The 25,247-nt window shown below is 38.7% G+C and overlaps 3 protein-coding genes across 3 annotated transcripts; 1 reads left to right on the top strand and 2 right to left on the bottom strand.

Moving 5' to 3' along the window:
* Positions 1–3,983: 3,983 nt before the first annotated feature.
* prkab2 (protein kinase, AMP-activated, beta 2 non-catalytic subunit) lies at positions 3,984–7,499 on the bottom strand. Its single transcript, XM_030774456.1, has 8 exons — positions 7,432–7,499; positions 5,910–6,074; positions 5,501–5,658; positions 5,138–5,231; positions 4,887–5,001; positions 4,636–4,769; positions 4,445–4,513; positions 3,984–4,246 (listed from the first exon to the last, which is right to left on the bottom strand). Exons 2-8 carry the CDS (start codon positions 6,063–6,065, stop codon positions 4,169–4,171), a joined length of 804 nt encoding a protein of 267 aa, XP_030630316.1. The 5' UTR covers positions 6,066–6,074; positions 7,432–7,499; the 3' UTR covers positions 3,984–4,168.
* A 3,247-nt stretch (positions 7,500–10,746) lies between these two features.
* On the bottom strand, positions 10,747–15,742 carry LOC115811923 (calcium-binding mitochondrial carrier protein SCaMC-1-like). The gene is made up of 10 exons (XM_030774340.1): positions 15,560–15,742; positions 14,460–14,586; positions 14,235–14,322; positions 13,920–14,031; positions 13,023–13,181; positions 12,609–12,761; positions 12,146–12,253; positions 11,657–11,824; positions 11,295–11,445; positions 10,747–10,925 (listed from the first exon to the last, which is right to left on the bottom strand). Exons 1-10 carry the CDS (start codon positions 15,740–15,742, stop codon positions 10,747–10,749), a joined length of 1,428 nt encoding a protein of 475 aa, XP_030630200.1.
* A 4,143-nt stretch (positions 15,743–19,885) lies between these two features.
* On the top strand, positions 19,886–24,730 carry kcnj9 (potassium inwardly rectifying channel subfamily J member 9). Its single transcript, XM_030773251.1, has 7 exons — positions 19,886–20,183; positions 20,357–20,570; positions 20,880–21,081; positions 22,390–22,582; positions 23,376–23,573; positions 23,866–23,996; positions 24,449–24,730. The coding sequence occupies exons 1-7, from the start codon at positions 19,886–19,888 to the stop codon at positions 24,728–24,730; spliced, it is 1,518 nt and encodes a 505-aa protein (XP_030629111.1).
* The last annotated feature ends 517 nt before the right edge of the window (positions 24,731–25,247 follow it).

The following is a 25,247-nucleotide window of genomic DNA, read 5'->3' as shown; positions in this document are numbered from 1 at the left end:
AAAGCCTTTTTTTTTCTCAGTGTGGCTTTTTACTGTTAGAGACACTTTTGCAAAAGAATTTACTGCCGTTAAAAATCCCCTTGATAACCTCAGGGATTGTAGGCAAACAACTCACAGAAACCGAACAAACTAAGGCGTACGTTGGGGAACACTCTAGGAGTGGTCTGAAAGCCATTCTCCAAGTTCTGAATGAACAAGTGCATATTTAAGCACTGAATGAACAAGTGCATATTTAAGCTCCAGGAGTGGAGATGAGCATGTGCAATAATGGCATTGAGCACTGAAGTCCTGTTAGCTTTTCTTCTTTTGCCTGACACTGGAAACTGATATATGTTGTGAAGCTTAATGACTGTCAGAGCAATATTATGCCTATTATAATCTCATACTACTGACTGAAATGAAATGTTGTTCTTAGACAGTATTGCATGGCGAAGGTAGAGGAAGGGAAAAACGACACCTGTGTTTGTGAGTTGAAGATCACCAATACTCGCCAAAGTTTGAACTCATTACCCTTTGATCGCCCTTACCCACAGCGTCGACTGCAGTGGTGGCGTTAAGACTGACGAGAGTTAATTTGAGCTTTTACTCTTCCTGTTTTTTTTTTGTGGCTCGGTTTGAATTCTTAGAAATAAGAATACAAACTGAAATCATTTTTAGGCAGCTCATGGAGAGTAAACCAGAGACACGGTAACTGTTAGACATCGGAACACAATCTTTTACTGAATGCTCCTGGTTCCTGTAGGGGGAGCATTTTGTGGTGTTAGGACCAAAAAAAAATAAGAATGATTCACAGTCCATTTTTATGCACTGTGATGTAAAAAATTGAGATTATGCAAATGAAGGAGAAAATCAATTGTGCAAATGAATTTGAAAGTATCTGTCTTGATTCAGGAAGACGTAGTGTTGGTAATGTTATACTCTCTATTCATGTTCAAATGAAGGTTACAAACTTTGGCAGAGAACTGGTGGGACCAGTGTTACTAATATCATATCAGTAACAGTCACAAGCATAGGTGTTTTCTTCGCTTTTGTGTGTCGCTACTGTACATTTTGCATTACAGTGCTGTATATAGCTAGCTTTTAATCACGAGGTTTTTTTTTTCTGTGTGTGTGTGTGTGTGTGTGTGTGTGTGTGTGTATGTAGTTAATACATTCAAAATTTGCGTGTTATGCAAAGTTTTGATATCTGGGTAGCCGTGCAATAGCCAATGTTTGATTTGGTTTTTGATGTTAACCATCATTTATTCAGTTTTAGTATTTTGCCTTTGAGTATACTTAACACACTGTCATCAGCATTCTGTGTTATAATGCTATATCAGATTGGGCTAGCTTTCACTTATGCTTCACATTACTTCACACCACGCTATAATCAAACTATCAGTAGACTTTGCCTTTACCTAAAATCCTCACAGAGGAACCGAACCTACAAGATTCTTGACTTTCTTACTTTTCTTGCCTTTAAGCTGAAGGACAACTGTAGTTTGTTCTCGTACGAGATAAGAAAAAAAATGTACTCTTGAAGCCGTTGCTTTTAGTCAGTCCTAGATACGTATGTTCAAGCCCACAAATGTTGCCTTGTTTGCGCTCCTTGATATTTAGGCTCTGTGTTATTTGCCAAGCGAATGTAATAAAACAAAACAAAAAAAACCCCTAAACAAATACAAAACTGTATTGAGCCTGTCTTTTGGAAAATAAGAATTTGATTTGGAAATGTTTCAAAGAAGATACCAAAGCCAAACTTTTGTTTGTAGGAAGATGAGTCTAGAAAATGAGCGTAATCAATGCTTCTCTGTGTGTTATCTGGTGTGGAGGTACTATAAGAGCGAAATCAGTGCGTTGGCTCGTAAAACTGTACGATATGTAAATAACTGAGGAGTGATATGGTGTCATCGTTACAGATGTTAATTGTGTGGTGATGGGGTAAAAGGTTGCAGATACTAGGCTTTATGGAGTGTATTTGAAGCTGCTGACAATTTGTGCACGATATGTTGACATTAAGACGAGGGCTGCGGGGATTTAAACATAAATAAATCAAATCAAATACAAATGCAGCTGCGTTGTTGTCTCAAATTTCTTCTCGACTCTCGCATTTTATTTGTCAGCGAACAAAAATTATATTCAATATCTACACGTAAAAAAAACCCCTAAAAAACCACTTGAACCTCAAACCAAGTTCAGTGATGGCGACACCATCTGTTGCAGTCCATCTTGTGCCAGGTCTGGCATCTTGGGTGCCTAAAGCAGGAAATGATGACTGGCCGTACAGAGATGTGAGCAATGGAAGAAATAGTCTAGGGAAAGTTTCTGTCTTCTCCGGATCAAACAGGCCTCAGACATGGTCTTCTGATAACCAGTTTGCAAACTAAAATGGTTGGGTGTCCTTTTCAAGTCTCTCATTCACATTCATTTTAATCACACACAGGAGGCAAATATCAGTGACAAACTGAAATGCTATCCCTTTTTATTTTCACACAAGTAAAACAAACAGTCTTCTATGGCTTAACAAAAGATACTGCATCACTTTAAAAAATGTCTCAAAGTTCAAGTGTATGGAAATTTCCAAAAGGAATTTCAGTAAATATCACACTTCAAAACAGGCAGAAATTCGCCCATTCCTCTGTCATCATGATCAGTTCTTTAGTCAGTCTGTTTTTTGGGGATACAACTTCCAAACTGAATGCATCATTCCACTTTTCAGCGTATAAATTACTTGTCTAAAACCACACATCAAGCATCTACAATCACAAAAAACAAAACAGCAGTCATATAAATATCCATTAAATACACTGTCATACATTTTTGTGAGTCTAATGACATGTTCAATATTAAAAACAAATGTGTATGTATATATATATATAGCATTTCACATACAAATTTGCCATCGTACTTCACAATGCAGAATCTCAAATATTGCCCTTTCAGAAAGTAACACGGACCAAATGGCTATTAGATCCATATTGTAAAATGTGTATATGCCACTAAGCATCACCAATACACACACACGGTACCATTAAACGAACCTTTGGATGTATAGATATACACATTTTAGTAACAGATACGTTGCTATTTGACAGTTTTAAAAATAAAGTGAGAAACATTGTAGTCCTTGTTCAACAGAAGGCTACAGTACAAGATTTAGTCTCTGCATAGTTTTTAAGCTCATTTATGAACATCCCAGCTCACTATGAACTTGTATGCTAACTTGCTTGCATTATGTTGTAAAAAGGCAAAAGTAGAACTGAGAAAAAGACTTCAGCTCAAACTCATCTTCGTTTTCTGTTTAACTGATATGCAGGCCATCTCTACTGAACTTTATGATATTCTACGGATGAGAGACGGCAGACGCCCGAGAACTTTCAAGTTGTAGGATACAGGAGTCACGGTTAAACAGGCTATGGTTACGATTACATTTCCTGTTTTATTACCTTTTGTATTCAGCCCTTTTTCTATTCAGACTGCATTTTCTTATAAATTCCAAAAGATTCCCTTTTTGTTTGTTGCTCCTTTCTAATATGTGTTTCTGCGTATGACTTATGAATACCATTTCATGGTGGAGTGTGAAAAACACAGCATTGAAAACAACTTTCTGCCTCTCCAACTCTGCCAAAAAAAAAAAAAAAAAAGACCATTAAAAGAACAATGTGTGCAAGTAACCCTTTTTCACATTCATACATGACTTTTGAAAGTGCTTACATAAACAAAGAGTGAAGAAAACAGATTCTAATCCAATGTATCTGTATATACCACTCAGGAGCACTGACCTTCACTGACATTCACATCAGGGAGCTACACCTCCTCATAAAAACTTTCAAATAAAAGAGACCACCCAAAGGCTACATTTGGTGATATGTCCAGATGTGTACATGAACCTTTTTTTAAAAAAATAAATAAATAAAATAAACATAAAACTTTACAACCAAGTGTTCTAGAAATTCATGATTGCAATCGCTAAGTGCTGCACTTGAGTGGTTTTATACAGTGTAATAGTCTTTATAGCTTGAAAAATAAAATCATTATTGTGTCAAAGGAGCACACTCACCCAAAGACCATCACTGTATGAGATTCAGCCTGCAGAACCACTGTAAACTGACTTTTAGTGCAATCTCAGCTATTTGTGACAACTCAAAAACAATACAGTACAAACATGCTGCCCAGATGACTCAGAAGCTTAGATGGGCTTGTACAGCAGAGAAGTGACATATTTCTTCTTATATCTGTGAGTGGCACTAAGAACCATGACCCCATCCTGAAAGAGAGAGAAAAAGAGAGAGAGAGACTGATCACATGTCAGGGGTTTTTTTCCCACCCTCTTAACACGAAACCACATAATGAACCGTATGGTATTTTCATATGTCTAATGTGTAATCTCTAGGGTCATGAACACAGGCTGTAAGATTCAGAGACCACTGCACAGTCCCAGCATGGACAGCAGGCTCCACCATACCTTTATTGACAGTGCGTAAAGATGGTTGAGCATTACATGGTTGGGTTCAGGCAGCAGAGCAGGGTCACACTAAAACAAACAAACAAAAAAAAACCAAACAAACAAATACATGGTTTTCCATTAATGATTCTATAAAAAATTGAAATACACTTGACTTCTTAGACATTACTGAAGCATTTAAGAGTACTCACAGATACGTTTGTGTCTTTGTTCAGAATGACTTGTAGGAGGTGAGGAGGAAGGATAGGAGGGGCTTTAAAGCGTTCCTCTGGTCTAAACATGTAGACCTCTTGTCCATATGGACCCGGAGGCGAGCTGGACAAATCTGAGTGAAAAAAAAAAAGATGTAACATTATCGCTTGTTGCTCAGCTCTGATTTACACTTCATTTGATCAGTCCTAATGCTAATCTTTGGTCAGTCTATGGCAACACTGTCGCTAACCTGAAGTATCAGAGCACTCCAGAGAGTCCACCTGCAGGGCATCAAACACCTCAAAGTCAGACTTCTTTACCTCGATCAGGTTGTTGATGGTGCCCATCTGGCTGGTTACCACGGGCTATGGGGAGTGATGTCATCGTTATCATTAACAGAACTTGTTCTACAGGTAAAACGTTAGGTTCTTTTCAACATTTGAGCTTAGATGTTGATGTAAAGCGATAGGATCTTTCAAATCAAATCAAAAGTGTACTTACCTCCGAAGGGTCATGAACCCACTGACCATCAACAAAGAACTTATACTGGTGTTCTCCCTCAGGCAAATCCAAGATAGCAACAAACTCATTGTGGCTTTGACAAGAAGGAATGAAATGCATAATTAAACATACCTTCAATCATTTGACTGTATCACAGTGTAGTACAGATTCTCATGATAACAAAGACAATTGATTTTAAACTGATAATGCCTCAAAGATAAATGACTGCTTACAGGACTATTTGTTGAAGAGTCACAAAATACTACATCAGTATAATGCACAGAAGGGCAATTCATATTTAACACATACAGTCATTAAGATTACATAAGGGAACTGATGCAAAAGATCCATACTAAAGTGTACCTCTTGTTGAGAGGGATCTTGGAGCTCCAGTTGTTAAAAGAGCCAGAGATGTAGACCTCCTTCCCACCCCCTGCCCAGCGGATCACAGTGGGCCTCGCCTGAGACCCTGTCTTCACCATGTCCTCCAGGTCTGGAGTGAAGTCCTTCTCGCCTGGAGCCTTAAGCAAGCAAGACACTTACCTCAATACAAAACACTTCTACAAAGAGTGAAAAGCTCCTTTTTGAAAAAGCATGTCAGTGAGTAGAGTGTAATTTGACTATTCCAACTGAACTGCATTCACATCCAAACAATAAATTACAGTTCAGACAAATAATCATCAGCCAAAAAACTTAACGATGATTTCAAAAAGCTAGCACAAGGCAACCCTCTAAAACATTACAGAACAAACAGCAGAGTTTGTCTTGATACCTTTGACTCTGGACCATGGGTGTTGAAGACATTGGGGTCATCTGTACTGTCTACCATTTTGCTTGGTTCATGGTCTTTATGGCTCCCACCACTGTCGGAACGATGGGTTTTCGCCCCATGGCGGTCACCAGACACTCTGTCACTAGTATTGCCCATGACTTCTCCCTGAAACAGAAAAGGCAAGCTGGCTATACATACAGACAAAAAGCATAAATCACTTATTTCTCGCTAAACACCAACACGTGTGCCAAATGACTGACACTGATATGACAAACTTAAGTCCAAAAGTACTGAAATAGATCAAAAACAAAACCCCCTTCAGCGTCCTCAGCAGGCAAATCAGTTGTAAGTGTAAACTATATTCCTGTCTGTTTTTTAGAAGACACCTATTTATCGACTGAATCCAATTTGTAAATAAACCACGTAAAACTTGCTATAATTCCAGGAAAATATCGTGTCAAACACGGTACAATTGTAGCAAAACAAAAGGTCTAAAGGAATGACTGACATTGATATTACTAACAAGTTCACGAGTACTGGGACACGTCTTTTCATAACACAAAACAGCAACAAAAAAACAAAGAGAAATCTTCCAGCGTTCTCAAGGGTCGATGCAGCTATGTAAACCATATTCCTGACTGTTTTTAAGAAAATACCTCACTAAGACCCCTATTCAGCGATTGAAACCAATTTATATATATAAAAAAAACTTAAGTGAAACTTGCTACAGTTCCGGAAAATATCATACAAAACACATTACCGGCGTAGCAAAACATAAGCGTAACCTTTCAAAACCATATCGTGTGAATGTAAACGCTAAACCAGCAAGTTTTATCTCAAAAGGAGGTTACCTCTCTTTAGCTTATCGTCGCTATCTTACGAACAAAATTAGCAAACTGACCAGCTATACAGTTTCCTTTTAGACAATGACAAATAAAGATAAATCGTTTGTTTTAATATCTGAATGGCACAAATAACATGATATTTACAAACGACAAACACCATGACGTGTCAGTAATTTGCAATCGCTAACATTAGGCAGTCGGTTTAGTGTTAGCTCTGCAAGTTAGCCAGAAGTAACTGACAAATTGCCAGAAATGGAAGCGTTCGCACAACGCCCACTTAAGTATCAACAAGTCAGTCACTGCGACATCGGGTAAACCAGTAGGCTTCTACAATACCACACCAATTCAACTAGGGTTGGCCTTGAACCGCTAATTTGAACTGTTCTATCGACGTTAGTATTATTAAGAAGATCGAGATAAACAGAGGCGCTAAAACAAATAAAACTAACGTAATTATTAGTCAGCTGAGTGTTTCACCCCTCGATAACCCTGGATTTTTCCGCTCCTGCATAGACAAGAATATTTTTAGCTATTCTAGCGTGAGCCAGCTGGTGAGAGAGATGGCTAACTGCTCAATAACACCATGTTGACAATGATCTTTATCCAGCAGTATTTGATTAGCAAAAGACACTTGAAGTATCAGATTGCTACGCTGACAAAACATATAAACGACTCACCTTGGATCTTAATTTTAGAATTATTTCGGGCTAAGCAATGAGAGACAACGAGCCACGGTCCTCCAAAAACATGGTTGCAGATAATTCCGCCAAAATAAAAGTCCGGAGATCGTGTGTTGCTGTACTTTTTCATCGTTGTTGTTAAGTCCTGAAATGTGAACCGGTGATGATTACTGTTTACTAGAGACACAGCTGTTTGAGACTGTCTGTTTTCTAAACGATACACACAAATCTGGTTTCTAGGGTGGAAGTAACAGCGATGTTTGTTGTTACCCACACAAGTGTGCTTGAACCCCCTTAACCCCCCCCTTAAAAGGAATCGTCTTGGATTAATAGATATATCTATTAATTACTTTATGATAATAATATATTGTTCCTTTATATTTCGTAGTCTAATTGCATATTATATTACGGTTATGGGCTTAGTATTTTTTTTTCAGACGTTCACCACACTTCAGCATTTTCATGCAAAATCGTTTGCGTGAAATTTACCATGGTGTTTGCTGAAGAATGCAAACAAGTGCAAAATCTTCCTCCAGCGATAAAACTGAATGGACTGGATCATTGTGCTCACTGTTTAATCAGTGGACTGACTGACTCACTTGCTTTTAAATGAATTTAATATACTTATTTAAATTAAAATAAGACGATCTAACTTACAATTCAAGAAATCTTCATGAAGGCATAATTAATAGAGTTGAAATAAATTTAAGTTTGTGTGCCATTCCTTAACTTTTACTGCGCTTTCATGTACCAGTGACCAGCAATACAGCTTACTGTTAAAATTATTATACTGGACTCGGACATGAAGCAAGGACATGGCGTAATAGGTACTTTGTATAAATGTCTTAACCTCCTTGAAAGAGAACATGACGACGTCTGGAGAACAGAAGTGAAATTATTTGTTATAAATTTATACAAAAGGTACAAAAAAAGGAGGTCATCAAAATTAGCTAAGGTTAGGAAAAATAATTGTTCGTCACCATGTTTCCTGGACTCTGCTGTTATGCAATATTCATAGGATAATAAGAGGAGCACTGAGATAGATTAAGAAGTACAATGTCTAATCCCCAAAAGTACAATGTCTATCCATATGTCTATTTACTAGCAGTTATGAGCTGCCCTATAACAGCCTGTTGTGTTTTGCTGAACTGATTTTCAAGTGATTTGAGCCGTTTATGGTGAATTGTTTCCTGGAAGACACTTCCTCACCTTTTCACCTTTCTCTGTAGGGCATGATGATGTCACTCTTGCCTAGACAGATGTAGTCATTCATAAACTGCTTCTAAAACATCTTTGAATTTCTAGTTCTGGATGCAGTATATATGTCCAAATTAAACTGAGACACAAAGACCAGTATTGCTGTTCTTTGCACTTTCATCACCGCCTTTCTCATCTGGCGAGCATCAAAGTACGGATACTGTATTTGACTTTTCAGAATGTCATAATATGAACAATTCATTTCAAGATTTTACAATGTTCTTTGTCAACATCTGGTAACAGATATCCTCTTGGGATAAAACTGTAAAACAAACATAAACGGATTAGTTTTTAACCCTCCTCTGACACCATATTGGCTCTGTCCTGGGGAAATCTCTGTGACAAGTATGATCTTTAGAAAAATCACAGATTTGGATTTTTTTCAAGGGATTTAACAAGATTAATTTCCATTGTGTAACTTTATACATTATTCTTTACATAATGTTCTTAAGAATGATCAAACACCACTCTTTTGTAGACAACTACTTAGAAGTCAAAGGACAAAAGTGCAATACTATTTCATTTTAGCTCCCTCTTCTTATATCAAGGTTGTTTTAGTTGTTATTTTGAGGAAACAGAGCTTCATTTAGTTACACCAGTAAGACATTGTGTTACTTTTTTTAATCGACCCTTAAATTCATTTGCCTCTTTTTGTTTTTTCATCATGATTTTTGAAACAGAAACTCCAGTTCATTGATATGTAATGACTTATTCACTTATTATTATTTATTATTCTCTAATGATTTATTGTAAATGACTATATGTCTATCTGTGTGCCACAGAAAGATCACCTGACTGAATCAAAAGGAAATGAATTGTCCATATTGACAACAGGACTGCAGTGCTGCATTTTTTAAATAAACAGATAAATGATAGATGAATGATCGCTATTTACACCTCTGGCATTTACCACTAGATGAAGACACTTTTCATTAAAAGCCAAGAAACCTACAGAGGTCTTGCAATTTTCATACAAGCATTATACACTAATTCATATCCTGAATACTGTTCACTGTTCTGAAGGCAAAGACATTGTACAGTAGGACACAAAGTTTACAGACAAAGTTTATTTCACATGATTCCATTAAACTTCAGAGGACAATCAAGTATGGTTCTTACCTGCCTATTAACAAGACATTCATATATCAACTACAACATTGCAATTGTGTCTTCCACTGATGAAGAGACAATTGCAATATTGTAATTGTCAACCAATTCAGAATAATTTCCTGGCCAGGAACTGGCAAAACAGAGGTGATCAGAGGTGATCCTGCTGGACACAAACACACATAAATATTTTTGGTGGCTCCACAACTTAAAAGAGGATAACTTCCAAGATATGCTCTTGTCCTATACATATGAAAAATTACTTAATTAAATTCTCTCCCACACAGCAACAGAGCGTAATTGCAGTAATAATTACATTTCACAGGAGTGATGACAAGAGCTTAAGGCACCCCATTCATCACAGTATTGCAACACCGGCCGACAACACTAGCTACCTTGTATGCATGTTTCATTCAAACAATGTAGGCCACAATTTTTGCATGCCAGACTGAAACCATAAGGTTCTCCAGGATCAGGTTGGGTGCCAGGGAAAAACTATTTACAAAGAAAAGACTTGGTCCTGATGAATTTTTTTTAGTTATAAATAAACCAGAAATACAAGTTTTCACTATTATTTGCTACTGTAAACACATTGAACAAACAAAACCATAAGCAGTGATCCAGTAGAACACACATATTAACAACAATATGAAACCTTGCACAAGACTAACTTTTACCACAACACAGAAACCGCGGTACATTCACTAACATTGTAGAGTACAATGTTTGCCTCTCTTATTGCTGTGGATAAATACCTGAACTTTGGTCTCAAGAATCACCTACAGTAGCTATCTCTTCATTGTGCGTACACTAAAATTTTTTTTATCATATTATTAAATTCAACAGTCTGGTTTCAGTTAGAATCATATCATGATATTGCACAATAGGAGATGTTTAAATGTAATTTTTTTTTAATCAAGTAAAGCATGTCACATGCATTTCTATTCCTCAAGATATTCCCAGTGCATTTTTAGTATACTCATAAACGACATAGCTAATGCTAACTGCAGGGATGACTTTCATGAAATTGGGGAGAATACCCCTGTACATTCCGAAGAAACCCTCCTTGGCTATGATGGTGCTTAACAGGGAGCGCATTGTTGCCTGGTCAGCTTTATCCAAAGAGGCTGAAAAGTCAACAGAGAAATTTTGAGATGCTACTGCAACAAAAGATATATGACGGTATAAAGCAGTAAACAATGATTATTCTGAGGTTAAAAAAATGTGTAAACTGTGAAGTCATGTTATAAAATACAAAAATACTCAATTGCGACGTCATTCCGGCATCAAATGACTTAAGAGCAAGAGAGATCAAAAGGCCTCCACAAGTCACCACAAGTTCATCTCACGACTGACAAAGCGTCACTTTTTGAAAGTGTATCATACACACCGGCTATACTTGATTATGCTCTCCTTGAAAATTTGTCATCGCTTAACAATAAGGAAGAACAAGTATAATGGGAGACATTCTGCTACTATGGCAACAAGAAACTTACCTTGTGCTTGCATCCGTGTACGCACTAAAGCAAGGGGATAGCTTGCAAGCTGCCCACACGTGCTGGAGATAGTCCCACAGCCCAGCAGAACTGTGACTCCTGGATTAGCAGTGTCTTTGGCATAACGCGACAACCAGGCATTCTTTAGGCTCTGAAACATAAAATAATCCAGGGGTCAGCAAACCTTCCACAATCTCTCCGACATCTCATTATTCTCATGACTGCTTTATACTGAGTAATTGTATCATTATTAATCAACATGCCAAACAGTGTCAAAACCAAGGAAAATCGTACTGCGTCAATTATGACTGAAATGTTCACAACCTTTAATTATTCCTGGATTATCACTTAAATTTGTGTACCTCATAAACAGCTAGATCAATCCCTGCATAAGGTATAATGCCCAGTATGTTGGGGACATAGCCTTTATAGAAAGCCTTCAGTCCTTCTTTTTTTAGAATCTTTCTGGCGCAGTCTAACATTCCGGAATACTGGCCAGTTTTTCTCAGGGCCAGTCGGGTCTTCATGACCTAAGAAGGAAAAAAAAAACTCATTACACAAACATTCTTCAAGTATTGACATTTTCAGTGCATCTAGTTAGGTCCTACTTTGCTGAGGTGAGCGCCAGCTATACAAAAAGTACCAGGTGCTGGCAGAATTAAAATGAAACAAGTGATGGACCAGTGGTGCATAGGATAAGAATGAGACCATATTTCATTCTTATACTCAACAATAACGATGAAAACATCCTGGTGACAAAGTTTACTTTCATTTCTTGGACATTCTTACTGTAAGACTAAGGCTCTGATTCCCTTTGTTATAAAAATGGTGATTATGTTATATTTTCTTACTTCCAAGGGATAGATGGCAGTTTGGGCTGTGGCCCCAGCAAGTGATCCTGACATGAACCTCTGGTGAATCTGTATTTTCTCCCCATCCGATGACAGAAGCTTTTTATACTAGGGACAATGAAATAGGTCAGGTATGGGCACTATTTGGCCAGGTTAAAAGCAGTAACATTATAATTCTTAAAGTCGAAATGTATGCTACTGCAGATTATGTGACATACAATGAGATGTTTAAAAAAAATCAACCAAGAAAGAGCCATGAGGGCTTTGGGAGGAGAACTTTTTGTAAAATGTTGGTTATTATCCAGATGTGATCATTAATACAAGAGGTTTTCCATGACCTCAAAACAGAGTGTCAAATACCTTAATTTATGCATCTCCACTTGCATACAAAGGGGTATTTCTATACACATAAAGAAGGTTTGCATCATAAGAAGCACTTTAAGTTACCTTGAAGTCCCCTTACTTGTTCATAGGCCATAAACTTGATGGCTGTCTCTGGGGCAATTTTTAAGACGTTGACACCATTCCCTCGCCACAGTGACGTAAATCCCCCCTCCTTGATCATCTGTTTGAAGCCATCAACCAGGCTGATTTTGTTTGACTTGGATGCATGAACCTACAAATCAAATGACAGCTATATAACTGCTTATGTCACAAAATAAGTGTTGAACAAGTACAAATGGTGCAATTTTTACCAACATTTCAGAGCAGGGTTTCCAGTCATCTAGATAACTGATGAACGTTCTTCATTGGATTATATTAGACTTTTCAGTAACGTTCTTTTTACTCTACTTTGGACAGCAAAGTAAAATTCCAAATAATACTGCGCAGGATCAAGAGATAGATTTTATGTTGTGTAATAAACCCAGCGTTATACCTGCATAAAAATTTTCATTCTGTCTAGAGGGGCTGTGCCCGTTCGAGAGACTGCCCCTGCCATTGCACCTGCAACCAGCTGCCTCCACCACACTCCCGTGGTCCTCTCCTCATCTGTAAACTCATCAGGAATGGCAAGACTGTCGCCAATATCAAGCACCTAACACAGAGAGATGGAGATTAATAAACAACCTATGGATCTGTGATTAGCGACAGAAATAGGGCTGAGAATTCTATAAGAGACAGTACATGTTAATATGGTTTCAGATATTAAGCAGGCTCAAGTCTATCAGTGGTGAAGTAACACAATTCCGCCTTGTTTTTATACTCATACAGAATGCAAAATGATATGCTTGCATGATTTGCATTCTGACAGAACGTCAGCTAAAATAGGCAGAGAAGCTGCAAATGGGATGAAAACACATATTTCAATACACTCGTTAAAGGAGCACTATTGAATCAAGCCGTGTGTGTTAAAACTAGTTTTGCTTGCTTAAAGAGAAGAGGACAGACCACACGAACCAGAGAATTCTCAGAGAGGGTGTTATCTCACACTGCAATCTCGCACAGGAAAGAACAGCCACTGAACACACACGCTAATGCACTATGAGAGGCACAAACTCATAGTCTTAAAGAATGATACACACAGCACATACAAGCAAATATAACAGAGAAACAACTAAAATAAGAAACAAACAATGAACGATCCTAACCTGAAAGTATCATGCGTTTGAATTTGAGCTTTTTGACAAAATTCACGTCTAAGAACTCAACTATTTTAGCTGTCAAATTTCAAATGAAATTTCCCTCACATCATCATGGCGTCTTTAAGTCTTTCATTTTTTTTTCCAACAAAGATGTGAACAGAAAGTGAATGTTTGTTATCCTAGTGACTCACCGAGGAGTGTTTCCAGTATCGGATGATTTCTTCAAGGTTTGTGGCAGGATTGAACAAGAAGTGCTCCCTCCATTCACTCCAGTCCACAGTCATTGTGCCATCAATATCAATACTAGAGAGGAAATTCACACGACATCAACTAGGCCTCTCACATTTCTTTAACTGTAGTATTAAAAAAGCCATTTTTAGTTCTTCATTTTAGCTGTTTGATTTCATTCAGTAAAAATAACTGAATGCAGTTTTATGCTCCTGCAACCCTTGTAAGAAAACAGGTCTGATATTCCGTGTGGTGAAATAATGACTCAAAGGACAAACCTCTGTAAGATCTTTCGAGCCTCCTCCTTGGAAATATCAATACCCAGTTCTCCCAGGGACAGCTGAATCTCTGAGGCATCAATCCGACCTGACAGGGAAAGGTCATGACAATACAATGAGATTTCAGATACAGTGTTTTCAGGTTTATCCACTCATGATACAAACACAAATCCGTGTGAACAATTTAAAAAATGGATATGGTGTTTTCTGGGAGACTAGAGGTACCATCATTGTTCTTGTCCAAACTTTTAAATGCCAGACGCAGTTTCTTCTCGTGGTCTTTTAGGTATTTTGAGAATTCATTGAAGTCAAGGCTGCCATCCTTGTTTTGGTCTCCAGAAGCAACTATTTTCTGTTAAAAAAAAAACAAAATAAGGTCACATGTATGTAAGAACAGGACAGGAGTTATTATTATCTCATTATTATCTCATGCTGTGACATGTCTATTTGTTGAGATGGAATGGCAATTCTGGTCTGAAAGAACTCTTTAATATCACATGGCACATATGAAATGTGTAAGCCACATGACAAAATGACAAATTTAATCAGCATAGGCACATGGCAAATATATGTCTGTTGAAGAAAACTATTTCTCTTGTGTTCAAACAGAGGAGTAGAGCTATTTCACAGTGATCACACATTTAATAGAATGCTTGAAAATCCAGGTTGTAGCTTCACAGCCGAAATGCATACTGTTATGTGGAACAGGATTCCTGTTTGCCTTACGCTGTGTAGTGGACTGCGCTCAACAGAATAAAAAAGTCTTTCCAAAGCAGTAGATACTGATCATTCATTTCCAAACCACAGCAAGTCTGTGCAAGTTACTTCCCTCTAACTGTGCTCTAACACTTCCCCCTAATTCATCTTTGCAACAAATTGTAGAACTGTTTAAAGAATATACATGCTAACAGCAAACTTTTGTAGGATGACAGTCCAATCCCCTGTGTTCTTGCTAGACAACATGTAGTTACCTGCCCCCTAACCTCCAGGCAAAATTGTCACATAGTCGGGTTTCAATGAGAAACGGAAAATTTTCATCTCAGACTGGCGCAGTGCTGGGATCTCTACGCCACAAATTAAAACACTATACTAGCGATAATGGAAATAGGAGAAAATACATAACTGTCCAGGTCAATGCTGTTAAATTCCGATTAAACTGGTCAAGGAATGCATAGATGACTTGTTCGGATCAAACTGCAATTACCTTAACTATTCTACGTATCATACTTCATATTTTTAACGTAAAATACGAATATCCTTTGGACAGAGAAGTCCACATTCAGCAGGACACTATCAATGACAACGGTGTTTCGTGATGTCTATACCTGAGCAGCACCTTTGCGGAATGTTATGCCCATAGCTGTGAGACCCGCTCTCAGCTCAGCGACGTCAACTTTCCCATCTTTATTCGTGTCCAACTTTTCGAACAGGTCTTCGTAGCTCCTCTTACTTTCTGCATCCCAACACTGACATTCGTCAAGGAGAAGACGTCGCAGAATCGGATGCATCTTTACGGTCCGGCCAGCGGTGCAACAATTAGGTTATTCGAGGCCTCAGTTGGTTTTGAAAGCTGGAGGCATTAAGGTGGCGACGGGTATCTAGCTAGGGTAAATACTGCAGATAGGTAAGAGTAACTGAGTAAAGACTAACAGTAAACAGTACACGGCACAGGTTAGCAAACCGGATTTCAGTAACCGAACGACTCATGTAGATCCTGTGTAGCTCATTGCGAACGAAGCACCAGCCTACGGACCAGACCACCCATAAATTACGAGGACAGGGCGGGACTTTTCAGTGTGGTTTACTAAGACTTTTAGCACTGCCTCCGTGCCCGCGTCCACTTCAGATCGAGAAATCGAGAAATGAAAAAAGAGAAAGAAAAATAAAGCTGTACAGGTTATTATTCAACGAATGATTTGTAGCAGACTGGTCCACCTTTAACGTTTGGTGGTTTATTCTGCAAATGATTTAAACGTAGAGCCATCAGATCTACCATCGGTTAACTATGAGGTGATTACAGTAAGGACGAAAGCCAGCGTCCGTTTGCCTGCATGTAGCCTACTGTATGTACATGCATACTTCATACGTTTCGTTGCTGACATCACACGTGCCATCATGTGACACGTTGCGGCAATATGTTAAACCCACTACTCTTACTGTACATTCATACTGATGAGTTTTTAAAAAACATATCTTTCTCTATGAAACGTACAACACTACTGCGGTGCGTGCTGGGAGAAGACATCGCCCAAAATCACTACTCTATGCATGCAATTTTCAATATTCTAATCTCTGCAACTGCTGTAATTAGAATTGTGTGAGTGGATCATTATTCCTTATTTATAAAGACAGTATCCCTGTAGCAACATGAGTTTATTGTGACCTGTTTAGCTTAAAAACATAGAGGAACAACATATGGTTTACTTTGGACTTTGCAGATCATATGAAATAGTTATAACCCAAATAGCTGTTTGAGGCTGAGTACTGCGAGGAGCCACTGAATCTAAGGCATATGCCCTCAAGGCAGAGCTTTGCACATTTGCTTCCCTCTAAACATCTGCTGCCTCCATGTGTTTAGTTTAGGTACCTCCAAAATAGACGCAGTTGGCATTCAAGATAAAATGATAATGATTATTAGGTCTATTGGAAGGGTCTTTGGTCATTTCTAGATATACAATGTTTTAAAGCAGCAGCCCTCGCAGCATCTGCGTGGGAACCACACACCCACAAAGGCCTCAAAGTCAAGAAGGGGGCTTTAATCAGCAGCCAAAAATTACACTTGGGGAAAACAAGATTGATTAAATGATTTTACTCATTTGAATCATATAAGAAGCTTTATTTGAAAAACAGGACAGTTTTATATTTTGTTGTGGAGTTTTCTATTCCCTTGCCTCGGATCTCTGATGTCCAATCTTACAACCCATTTTGTTTTGATTCTGTGTTTCATTACTTTTTAAAATTTGTATGAACTATTCAGATTGATGTTGTGGCATCTTGAGCTCTGCTTCGTGAAAACCTAAACCATTTTAACATATATTCCACAGAAAATAGTCCATTGTAATGATGTGGTATTGAATTCTACACATTAATGTCTTCACCACATTTCACTGAAGTACAGAATGAAGGAAGAAAAATATACTGCGAGAAGAAACTATTTGGAACTACCTCAAAATTGGTGAGAGTAAGGCAGGGATCGCTGATACCTAAAAAAACGAAAGGCGTATGATTCAAACACTATTTTGATGCATCCAAGCAATATGATATGAAGGTTGCACTAAAAATAAGAAAACGATGTAAAATACACACCAAATTTCAGATGAGATTCAGATTCCAGATTACGAAATCTACTGTCTTCTATTTTATGCTTATTAAGCAATATTTAAATGACGAACTTTCATATTTAGTTTGCATAACTTGGTTTTGTCAAAGCACACGATGCTCTGGTTGTTATACAGACTTTGTACAACATTCATCAAAGGTTACCATAATGCTTCCCACTGCCCCTCCCCCTACCATTTCATTTTCCTCCATCCAGCCTCTGGTCATCTCATTCTCCTTTCTTTCTGCATCCCTCTCTCCATCCTTATCGATGTCGTCGCTGTACACCTGCGCACAGTCCTGCAGCCAGTGAATCACGCTCGAGCCATTTCCACCACAGTATGACGTTCGCAGTTGCCGACTGACTCCATTTTACACACAACAGATTCTGCTGTGGACAAACATTCCTTATTACGATTTGGATTCAGAAATTGTCTTGTGGTTAATATTTTACAGGTTTTCCCTGTTGTTTGTGCTGGTTTGGAGTCTAACAGAAGCCAACTCCTCGGATTGGTTGTCTTTTATGCCCTGAAGGCTGTAGACGTGAAGCTACGTCGCTGCTCCCACCCGTTCTAACCCATCAAAATCATCGCAGACATGGATCGGGTCGACTCATATCTAACACAGTGGACAAACTGGATGGTCAAGTCAGGAGTAATTGTGTAGAACAGTGTCACGTTTGATCAAGCCAAAACATCCTCTGTAGGACAAACGAATACCGAAGTCAAACGCTGGAAGCTGGGTGTAGCGGCAGGTAAGCATCAGGTATTACTATACTCTTCGTAAAAGGGGAAAAATCGAATTCATTGGCTTAAAGTAGTAATGTGACATGTACATTGCATAATATGCTGTTATCACGAGCGCTTTTTGCTGCTGTTGTGTGCATTTGCGGGTGGCTTCGGCACCACAGCCTCCCTATTTTACAGAGTATCATTAGTGTAGACTACATTTAGATTTCAAAGGTAACTGTAGTCAAGCTAATTCAAAGCTGTAAATACATAATACATTGTTTGGTTTAATAAGCAGTATTGTCATCACACACACACATAATGGGCCAGTGGTTCTGGGGCTTTGCATGTGTAATGTGGCAGTTACAGTGACAGTGGGGAAGTGTTAGTGTTTCTCCAAAGCGTTGCGTGACTGTGATACTCAATCCACCTAGCGCACTAAAATTAGAAAATATGCCTATCCATCCCTCTGTTAGGACACTGCTCATCGCCTACACACAGACACAGACACACGCACACACACACACACACACACACACGCACACAGATAGAGAGAGATTATTGGAACAGTTTGTGCCAAATACTTTTTAGGACAGCTCTAATTTCAGTTTTAACCCATTCCCCACTCCCCTACTTTACAAGAGAAAGAACATTGCACATAATTAGTTTTGTGCGTGCGTGTGTGTGCACGTGCATGCGCTCGTGTACTTGTGTGTATATGTGTGTGTGTGTTTGTTGGTGAACGATTAGAATTAGAATTAGTGAAAGATACAGCTGTTATTGGCTTCACTCCATGCTGTTTGTTCTTCAGTTCCTCAGTGTGTGTCAACACTGACCATACAGCCACCCCCATCGAATGAAAGATGCATGAACCTAAATATAGGATAGACGATGAGGGCACTAATAGATGAGTGAGTAGGCACGATTACTACAGACATGTCTAAAGATAGCTCTAAGATGGACTGCATAGTTTTCTTTCCCAGTGTAAATAGTGGGATAAACTGTTTAGCTAAAACGTACTACAGGAGCAAGAGAGTTCATCAGTAGAGCTAAATAGCAGGTAATGAATCATATGTATAATCAATAGAAATGTTACAGGTGATGACACATGTGGATGAATATCCTTCCTTCATTTGAAAAGGCAGTGATGGACTATCTGTTTTCCATTTTGCTTTACTCACATTCTTGGGTGAAATCAGTTTTTTATTTTGTACAATCCACAGATCATTTACTAAGACCTAAAAATACGCTCAGATTAGAGCCGATGGTTGCATGACTGTTAGCTCAGCCTGATAGTGCACTTTAATATGCTGCAACTGTACGTTAAGTGTACGATGTATACTACTATATATATGTTTGTGCCTGTTTCACTGAGTGCCTCGTGATGGTTTTTCTTAAATCATTTATATCATATCTGCTCCATGTACTCAGAATCTAATCATCTTGTGCAATGTTTTTTTTTTTCCCTTCATAGAGGAATTTCTACATCTGGAGACACTGATGAAGACTGCCACTCAGAATTAAACGCATTCACTGAGCATTGCACCAAGACTGTTGGTTATATTATTCATACATTGTGCCATAAAGGGCAGACGCACGATTGAGATGGCGCTGGAAAACTCGGCCTTCGCATCACGTCCAGAATCCCTTTCTCTTCCTGTCCCAGAGAAAGGGGAGGAGCCTGCAGAGGAAACCACAGAGGATGTTCCCTCCACTGGAGTATTTAATGTGTCTGAGGAGCTTGGACATGTAGTAACTACAGAGACAACACCACCTCCCCAGCCGTCCACTGATAACAATATGTCATTCCAAGAAAAGTTGGCTGCAAGAGAGGCGCAAGCCAATCAACCAAATCGCAAGAAGATTCAGGGGGCAGGGCAGGAGAGGGGCAAGTTTGGCTGGGGTGAGAACGTCTTGCGGCAATGTTGATTTTTGACCTTTACAAGACTGGCTGTGGTAGCCTTGTCGTAAATGTCTCTGCCTTTTCCTGACATCTCTTTCCCTTTCTCTCTCTCTCTCTCTCTCTCTCTCTCTCTCTCTCTCTCTCCCCCTCTTTCTCTTTCCCTGTCTCTGTAGCTCGCAGTAGGCGTAAGAGGCAGCGTTACGTGGAGAAAAATGGCCGCTGTAATGTTCAACATGGTAACATGCGGGAGACCTATCGTTACCTGACTGATATTTTCACCACGCTAGTGGATCTGAACTGGCGCTGCTCACTCTTTGTCTTTGTTATGGCTTATGCCGTTACCTGGCTATTTTTTGGGGCTATTTGGTACCTCATCGCATACTGCAGGTACTTGCATGCACACACAGGCTTAAACACATGCGCACACATGCACACACACACACACACACACATGTACACATACACGGAGCTATGATCACTTCACTGGGTGGATGCCTGAGAAAACCGATATTTTCACGCGTTCTCTCTCTTCTTCCCTCTCTCGCTCTCTCAGACTGACATTGAATCTTTGAAGGCATTGAATGAGGCATGAATGAGGCAACAGCAAAGCTAGAACAATATCACTCTGCAGTCATTTGTCTGCCCACTCTGCCTTGCTCTCTTTCACACCCCTCTGCTCCCTCTCCTTCTCTGTAGAGGTGATCTGGATCATTTGGAGGATGAGACATGGACTCCGTGTGTGAATAATCTGAATGGCTTCATCTCTGCGTTTCTCTTCTCTATTGAGACAGAGACCACCATTGGTTACGGCCATCGTGTTATCACTGATCAGTGCCCTGTGGGCACTATGTTACTGCTGCTGCAGGCCATACTAGGCTCTATGGTCAATGCATTTATGGTAAGATCAGAGCACAGCGCGCGCACTCATAAACACATACACACACACACGCACAACAACCTACCCCCCTCCCACACACACACACACACACACATGCACACTTTTCAGTCAAATTTGATGACTTAACATTTATTTTAAAAGCTACATTTATATATATATATATATATATATATATATATATATATATATATATATATATGCCTAAGCTAGCAACAAATAAATGAAGAAATTAATAAAACTTTTAATATATATATATATGTAGTGTATGTATTTCTTCATGCTATTATTACCTGAATGCATCTATTACTCATTACTGGTCATTTTGTTGGGCTGTGTCAGTTGTTTGCATGACAGATGCATAAAACAAACAGTCACTGCCAATGGTTTTTGGTGTGTCATTAATATCCTGGCAATAATCTTTATACTGCCATCCACCTGCTGTGTGCATCTGTAGGGAGAGCCTATTAATATTAATATAAGAGATTAGCATATTGTAACTCTCAGAGTCTCCATGGTGAACACATTAATATTAATGTCAAGAGTTAGCATGCTGGACTCCATGGCTTATCACTTTTATAATATATAGCTCTCGTTTCTTTTTCCTCACTCTCTCAAACTGTGGGAAACAGAATCGTACACACTGTAAAGTAATTTCTTTTTTCCCTTTTTTTTTTTTTGGTCATTACACAAATACAATTCTCTGTATTATACTAGGAAGGTAAATACATCTAATTTCAAATTCTCCTCATTTGCATCTTTTTATAAATGTCCTAAAATAAGACGAGTGAGAGCATGAGGTATTTTACATCAAACTAATGAGTCATGTGCTTTCTGCAGCAGAGGAGGTGTGAACATGTATTATTATAAACCCTTCTCTCTCTCTCTCGCTCTCTCTCTCTCTCTCTCTCTCTCTCTCTCTCTCTCTCTCTCTCCTCTTTCTTTATCGCCATCCCTTTCTCCTAAAACCTAATTTCATGCGTGGTAATTGGATTGTTGTATAGTCGAGAGGATTGAGAGAGAGTTTTGGTGCGATGTGTTATTTGTCTCTCTTCCTCTTTCTGTCTGGGCTGTATTAATAGCACATCCTAAGCTTCACTCCTCACCGTACACACTGGCACCACACGTGACCTGCTGATGTCATCTACTCTGATCCTTACTACTCTCTGGAGACATGCTAGACTCCTGAATGGATTCATATTTCTGTACTGCACTCGTTCATTCTCTGCAACTCTATTTCTGTCCTTTTTATTCACACCCCTGTCTCTCTCTCTCTCTCTCTCTCTCTCTCTGTCTCTCTCTTTCTCTTAGGTGGGGTGCATGTTTGTAAAGATCTCTCAGCCGAATAAGCGTGCAGAGACGCTGGTGTTTTCGCGGAATGCAGTGATCTCTCTGAGAGATGACCGTTTGTGTCTGATGTTCAGGGTGGGGGACCTGCGAAGTTCTCACATAGTTGGAGCCAACATGAGGGCCAAACTCATCAAGTCTAAACAAACACAAGAAGGTAAGGCAGAAATCCAGACCCTGAGATCTTTGCCCGATAAACACAACATGTGTCATAATTATGGTAATTATGGCAGTTGTGGTATTTTTTTTTTTTGTATGTGTCCTTGTGGCAAATTGTTTTGATACTTATATAAAATACTCCGTATGTTTAAAATAATTTTATTGTTAAGACTGATCATTGAAAATGAAGGTATATCAAGTATTTTTCCCAGAGGATTTTACTAGAATCACCACAAGCAGTGTAGCTTGATCATTTACCATTGTGATGATTAACTATAGGCACAAGACAAGGTCAAAACACTTAATATAGCTCCTTCTCCCTAATGCATTCACTCATAATCTCTGACTCTGTTTCTAAAATCTGTGGGATAGGAGGAGAGAACACAACCATGGAAGATGACGGAAACACACTGATAGATCTACTTGTGCTGAGACTTATTCACCAGTTCTCAAATTTGATTAGATTTGAATAAATGCAAAATAAAGAGATCAAATTTTGCCGAATGTGTCATTTGATGCAATTGGTGTTAATACTTTTTGCTAGAGATTTTGTGTTGTCAAGAAAAAAAACACAGATTACTAAAAGTTTGAGTGTTGCTACTATTTTGTGTGTTGCGTTTACGCCATGATTACAGAACTATGCTCTGCTCTTCTCTTCTCTTCTCTCCTCTCTTCTCTTCTCTTCTCTCCTCTTCTCTTCTCTTCTCTTCTCTTCTCTTCTCTTCTCTTCTCTTCTCTTCTCTTCTCTTCTCTTCTCTTCTCTTCTCTTCTCTTCATCTTGCAATCTGTAGGTGAGTTTATTCCCTTGGATCAAACAGACATCAGTGTAGGTTTTGAGACTGGCGACGATCGACTGTTCCTGGTATCTCCGTTGGTCATTTCTCATGAGATTGATGCTCGCTCACCCTTCTGGGACATGTCTCAGGCCCAGTTGGAGAAGGAAGACTTTGAGATAGTAGTCATTCTGGAAGGCATGGTGGAAGCCACTGGTCAGTGACACACACCTACACATATACATCCATTCTTGGACTTCAAAACTTAACTGACACACAACATACCATGTATCCACAGATATCTCTGTGTCTAAAGCCAGTGGACAATTCATATACAAGCAGTTTTAAAAGACTTGATTAGCATATCACACTACAAACAAAACTACTGATATGAAAAATGTCAGAACATTCAACTACTCTTAGGAAAAGATTCTGTACTAAGCAGATGTTTATTGTAGCGTGATTCTGGTGGTATGTTTTGACTGATAGATGTATTAAATGATAATAGGTATGACATGTCAGGCCCGGAGCTCCTACCTGGCCGAGGAGGTGTTGTGGGGTCACAGGTTCAGCCCTATGATGTCATTGGCTGAAGGCTTTTTTGATGTGGATTATGGAGCGTTTCACCACACGTTTGAGGTACTGGAAGTGGCTGTTTATTATATCAGGCTTTTTTCTGCTATATACACCATAACATCCCATAACACCTGGAGATCTAGTGGAAGTATTAGGTTTACAGTTACAAAATTGCACTCCTCGTTTACATTTATATGAAGCCCTGTAAAAAATTGCACCAACACTGCAAAAGCACTTAATGCATGAATTTTGATATTTAGTGTAGTATCATGTTCACTAGCTAATTGCCCTCATATAAGTTCAGTAGCAAGAAATTTTGGCTGTACACATGACTAGTTTATTACTGTCCACAATGCAGAAGCAGTGAGACTGGATAGACTTTTTGAATGTTTTTTTTCCCTTTTTTTCTATTTTTTACCGGTCATCGTGTTAGAATCAATCAAATGTTCAGAGTAAAATAACTGCTGTACACCACTTGATTTAAAGTAGCTAAAACTAATGTCTGTCTCCAATAGGTGGACACTCCTTCATGCTCTGCAAGAGAGCTGTCACTAGCAGCTGCTAGACTAGAGAATCATCTTTACTGGTCCATCTCCAGCAGGCTTGATGAAGAGAAGTGGGAAGGGCCAAATCTGACTAACCAGTCAGCAAAGCAAACAGATGGTCAGTCGACCAATGAGAAAGAAGAGAGTGGACCAACATTCATAGTGGGTGGGGTGACTGAATCCCAGGACCAATCGGTAGCAGGGGAGCAGAATGGAAGCGTTACCACCGACCAACTAGAATCTGAGGCTTAAAGTGGATGAACAAGTATGAGAATGACAGTAAGAAAGAGAGAGCGAGAGAAATCTAATATTACACATAAATGGGATTGTGAAGCAATCTAGTTTCTTCAAGTCAGATTTTTAAATGTATACACGCTAATGTATAGCATAGAATATTTTTCCCCAAGGGGGAAATCTTTGTCTCATTGCTGCTTCATCATATTGGATCTAACACTAGGAATCAAACGATGCCTTTAGTTTCTCTAAATATATTTTATTACTAGCCATATTAATCTCAGAATTTCCTCTGTATTAGTGATAGATTGTAACATTCAGCCTTAAATGGTTCTCTTATGCTACTTAATTCAAAAAATACAAGTTAAAATTCTTTTAGTCAGTACATTAAAACATCTCTTTGAGAATTTTGGCTACATGTTTAGAGACACTGAGTATATGTAGCCGAGGAAGTTTATTTATTTATTTACTTATGTATTTATTTATTTGTTTGTTTGTTTATTTATTTATTAACTTATTTATTTACATATCTATC

This window comes from Chanos chanos, chromosome 5 (assembly GCF_902362185.1).
Source record: "Chanos chanos chromosome 5, fChaCha1.1, whole genome shotgun sequence".
Classification (NCBI taxonomy): domain Eukaryota; kingdom Metazoa; phylum Chordata; class Actinopteri; order Gonorynchiformes; family Chanidae; genus Chanos; species Chanos chanos.
This window is presented reverse-complemented; position numbering and strand designations above follow the sequence as displayed.

Bases quoted from the DNA above. Each gene is read 5' to 3' on its own strand.
- prkab2 (XM_030774456.1), bottom strand. From the start codon at position 6,065: ATGGGCAATACTAGTGACAGAGTGTCTGGTGACCGCCATGGGGCGAAA. The intron at 5,002-5,137 runs GTAAGTACACTT...CACTCCCCATAG, and splicing joins GGGTTCATGACCCTTCGGAG to CCCGTGGTAACCAGCCAGAT. The intron at 4,770-4,886 runs GTTAGCGACAGT...TTTTTCACTCAG, and splicing joins GGAGTGCTCTGATACTTCAG to ATTTGTCCAGCTCGCCTCCG.
- LOC115811923 (XM_030774340.1), bottom strand. From the start codon at position 15,742: ATGCATCCGATTCTGCGACGTCTTCTCCTTGACGAATGTCAGTGTTGG. The intron at 14,323-14,459 runs GTACCTCTAGTC...TTTCCCTGTCAG, and splicing joins TTTGGACAAGAACAATGATG to GTCGGATTGATGCCTCAGAG. The intron at 12,254-12,608 runs GTAAGGGGACTT...CATTGTCCCTAG, and splicing joins AGTTTATGGCCTATGAACAA to TATAAAAAGCTTCTGTCATC.
- kcnj9 (XM_030773251.1), top strand. From the start codon at position 19,886: ATGGCGCTGGAAAACTCGGCCTTCGCATCACGTCCAGAATCCCTTTCT. The intron at 20,184-20,356 runs GTGAGAACGTCT...CTGTCTCTGTAG, and splicing joins GAGGGGCAAGTTTGGCTGGG to CTCGCAGTAGGCGTAAGAGG. The intron at 23,574-23,865 runs GTCAGTGACACA...AAATGATAATAG, and splicing joins AGGCATGGTGGAAGCCACTG to GTATGACATGTCAGGCCCGG.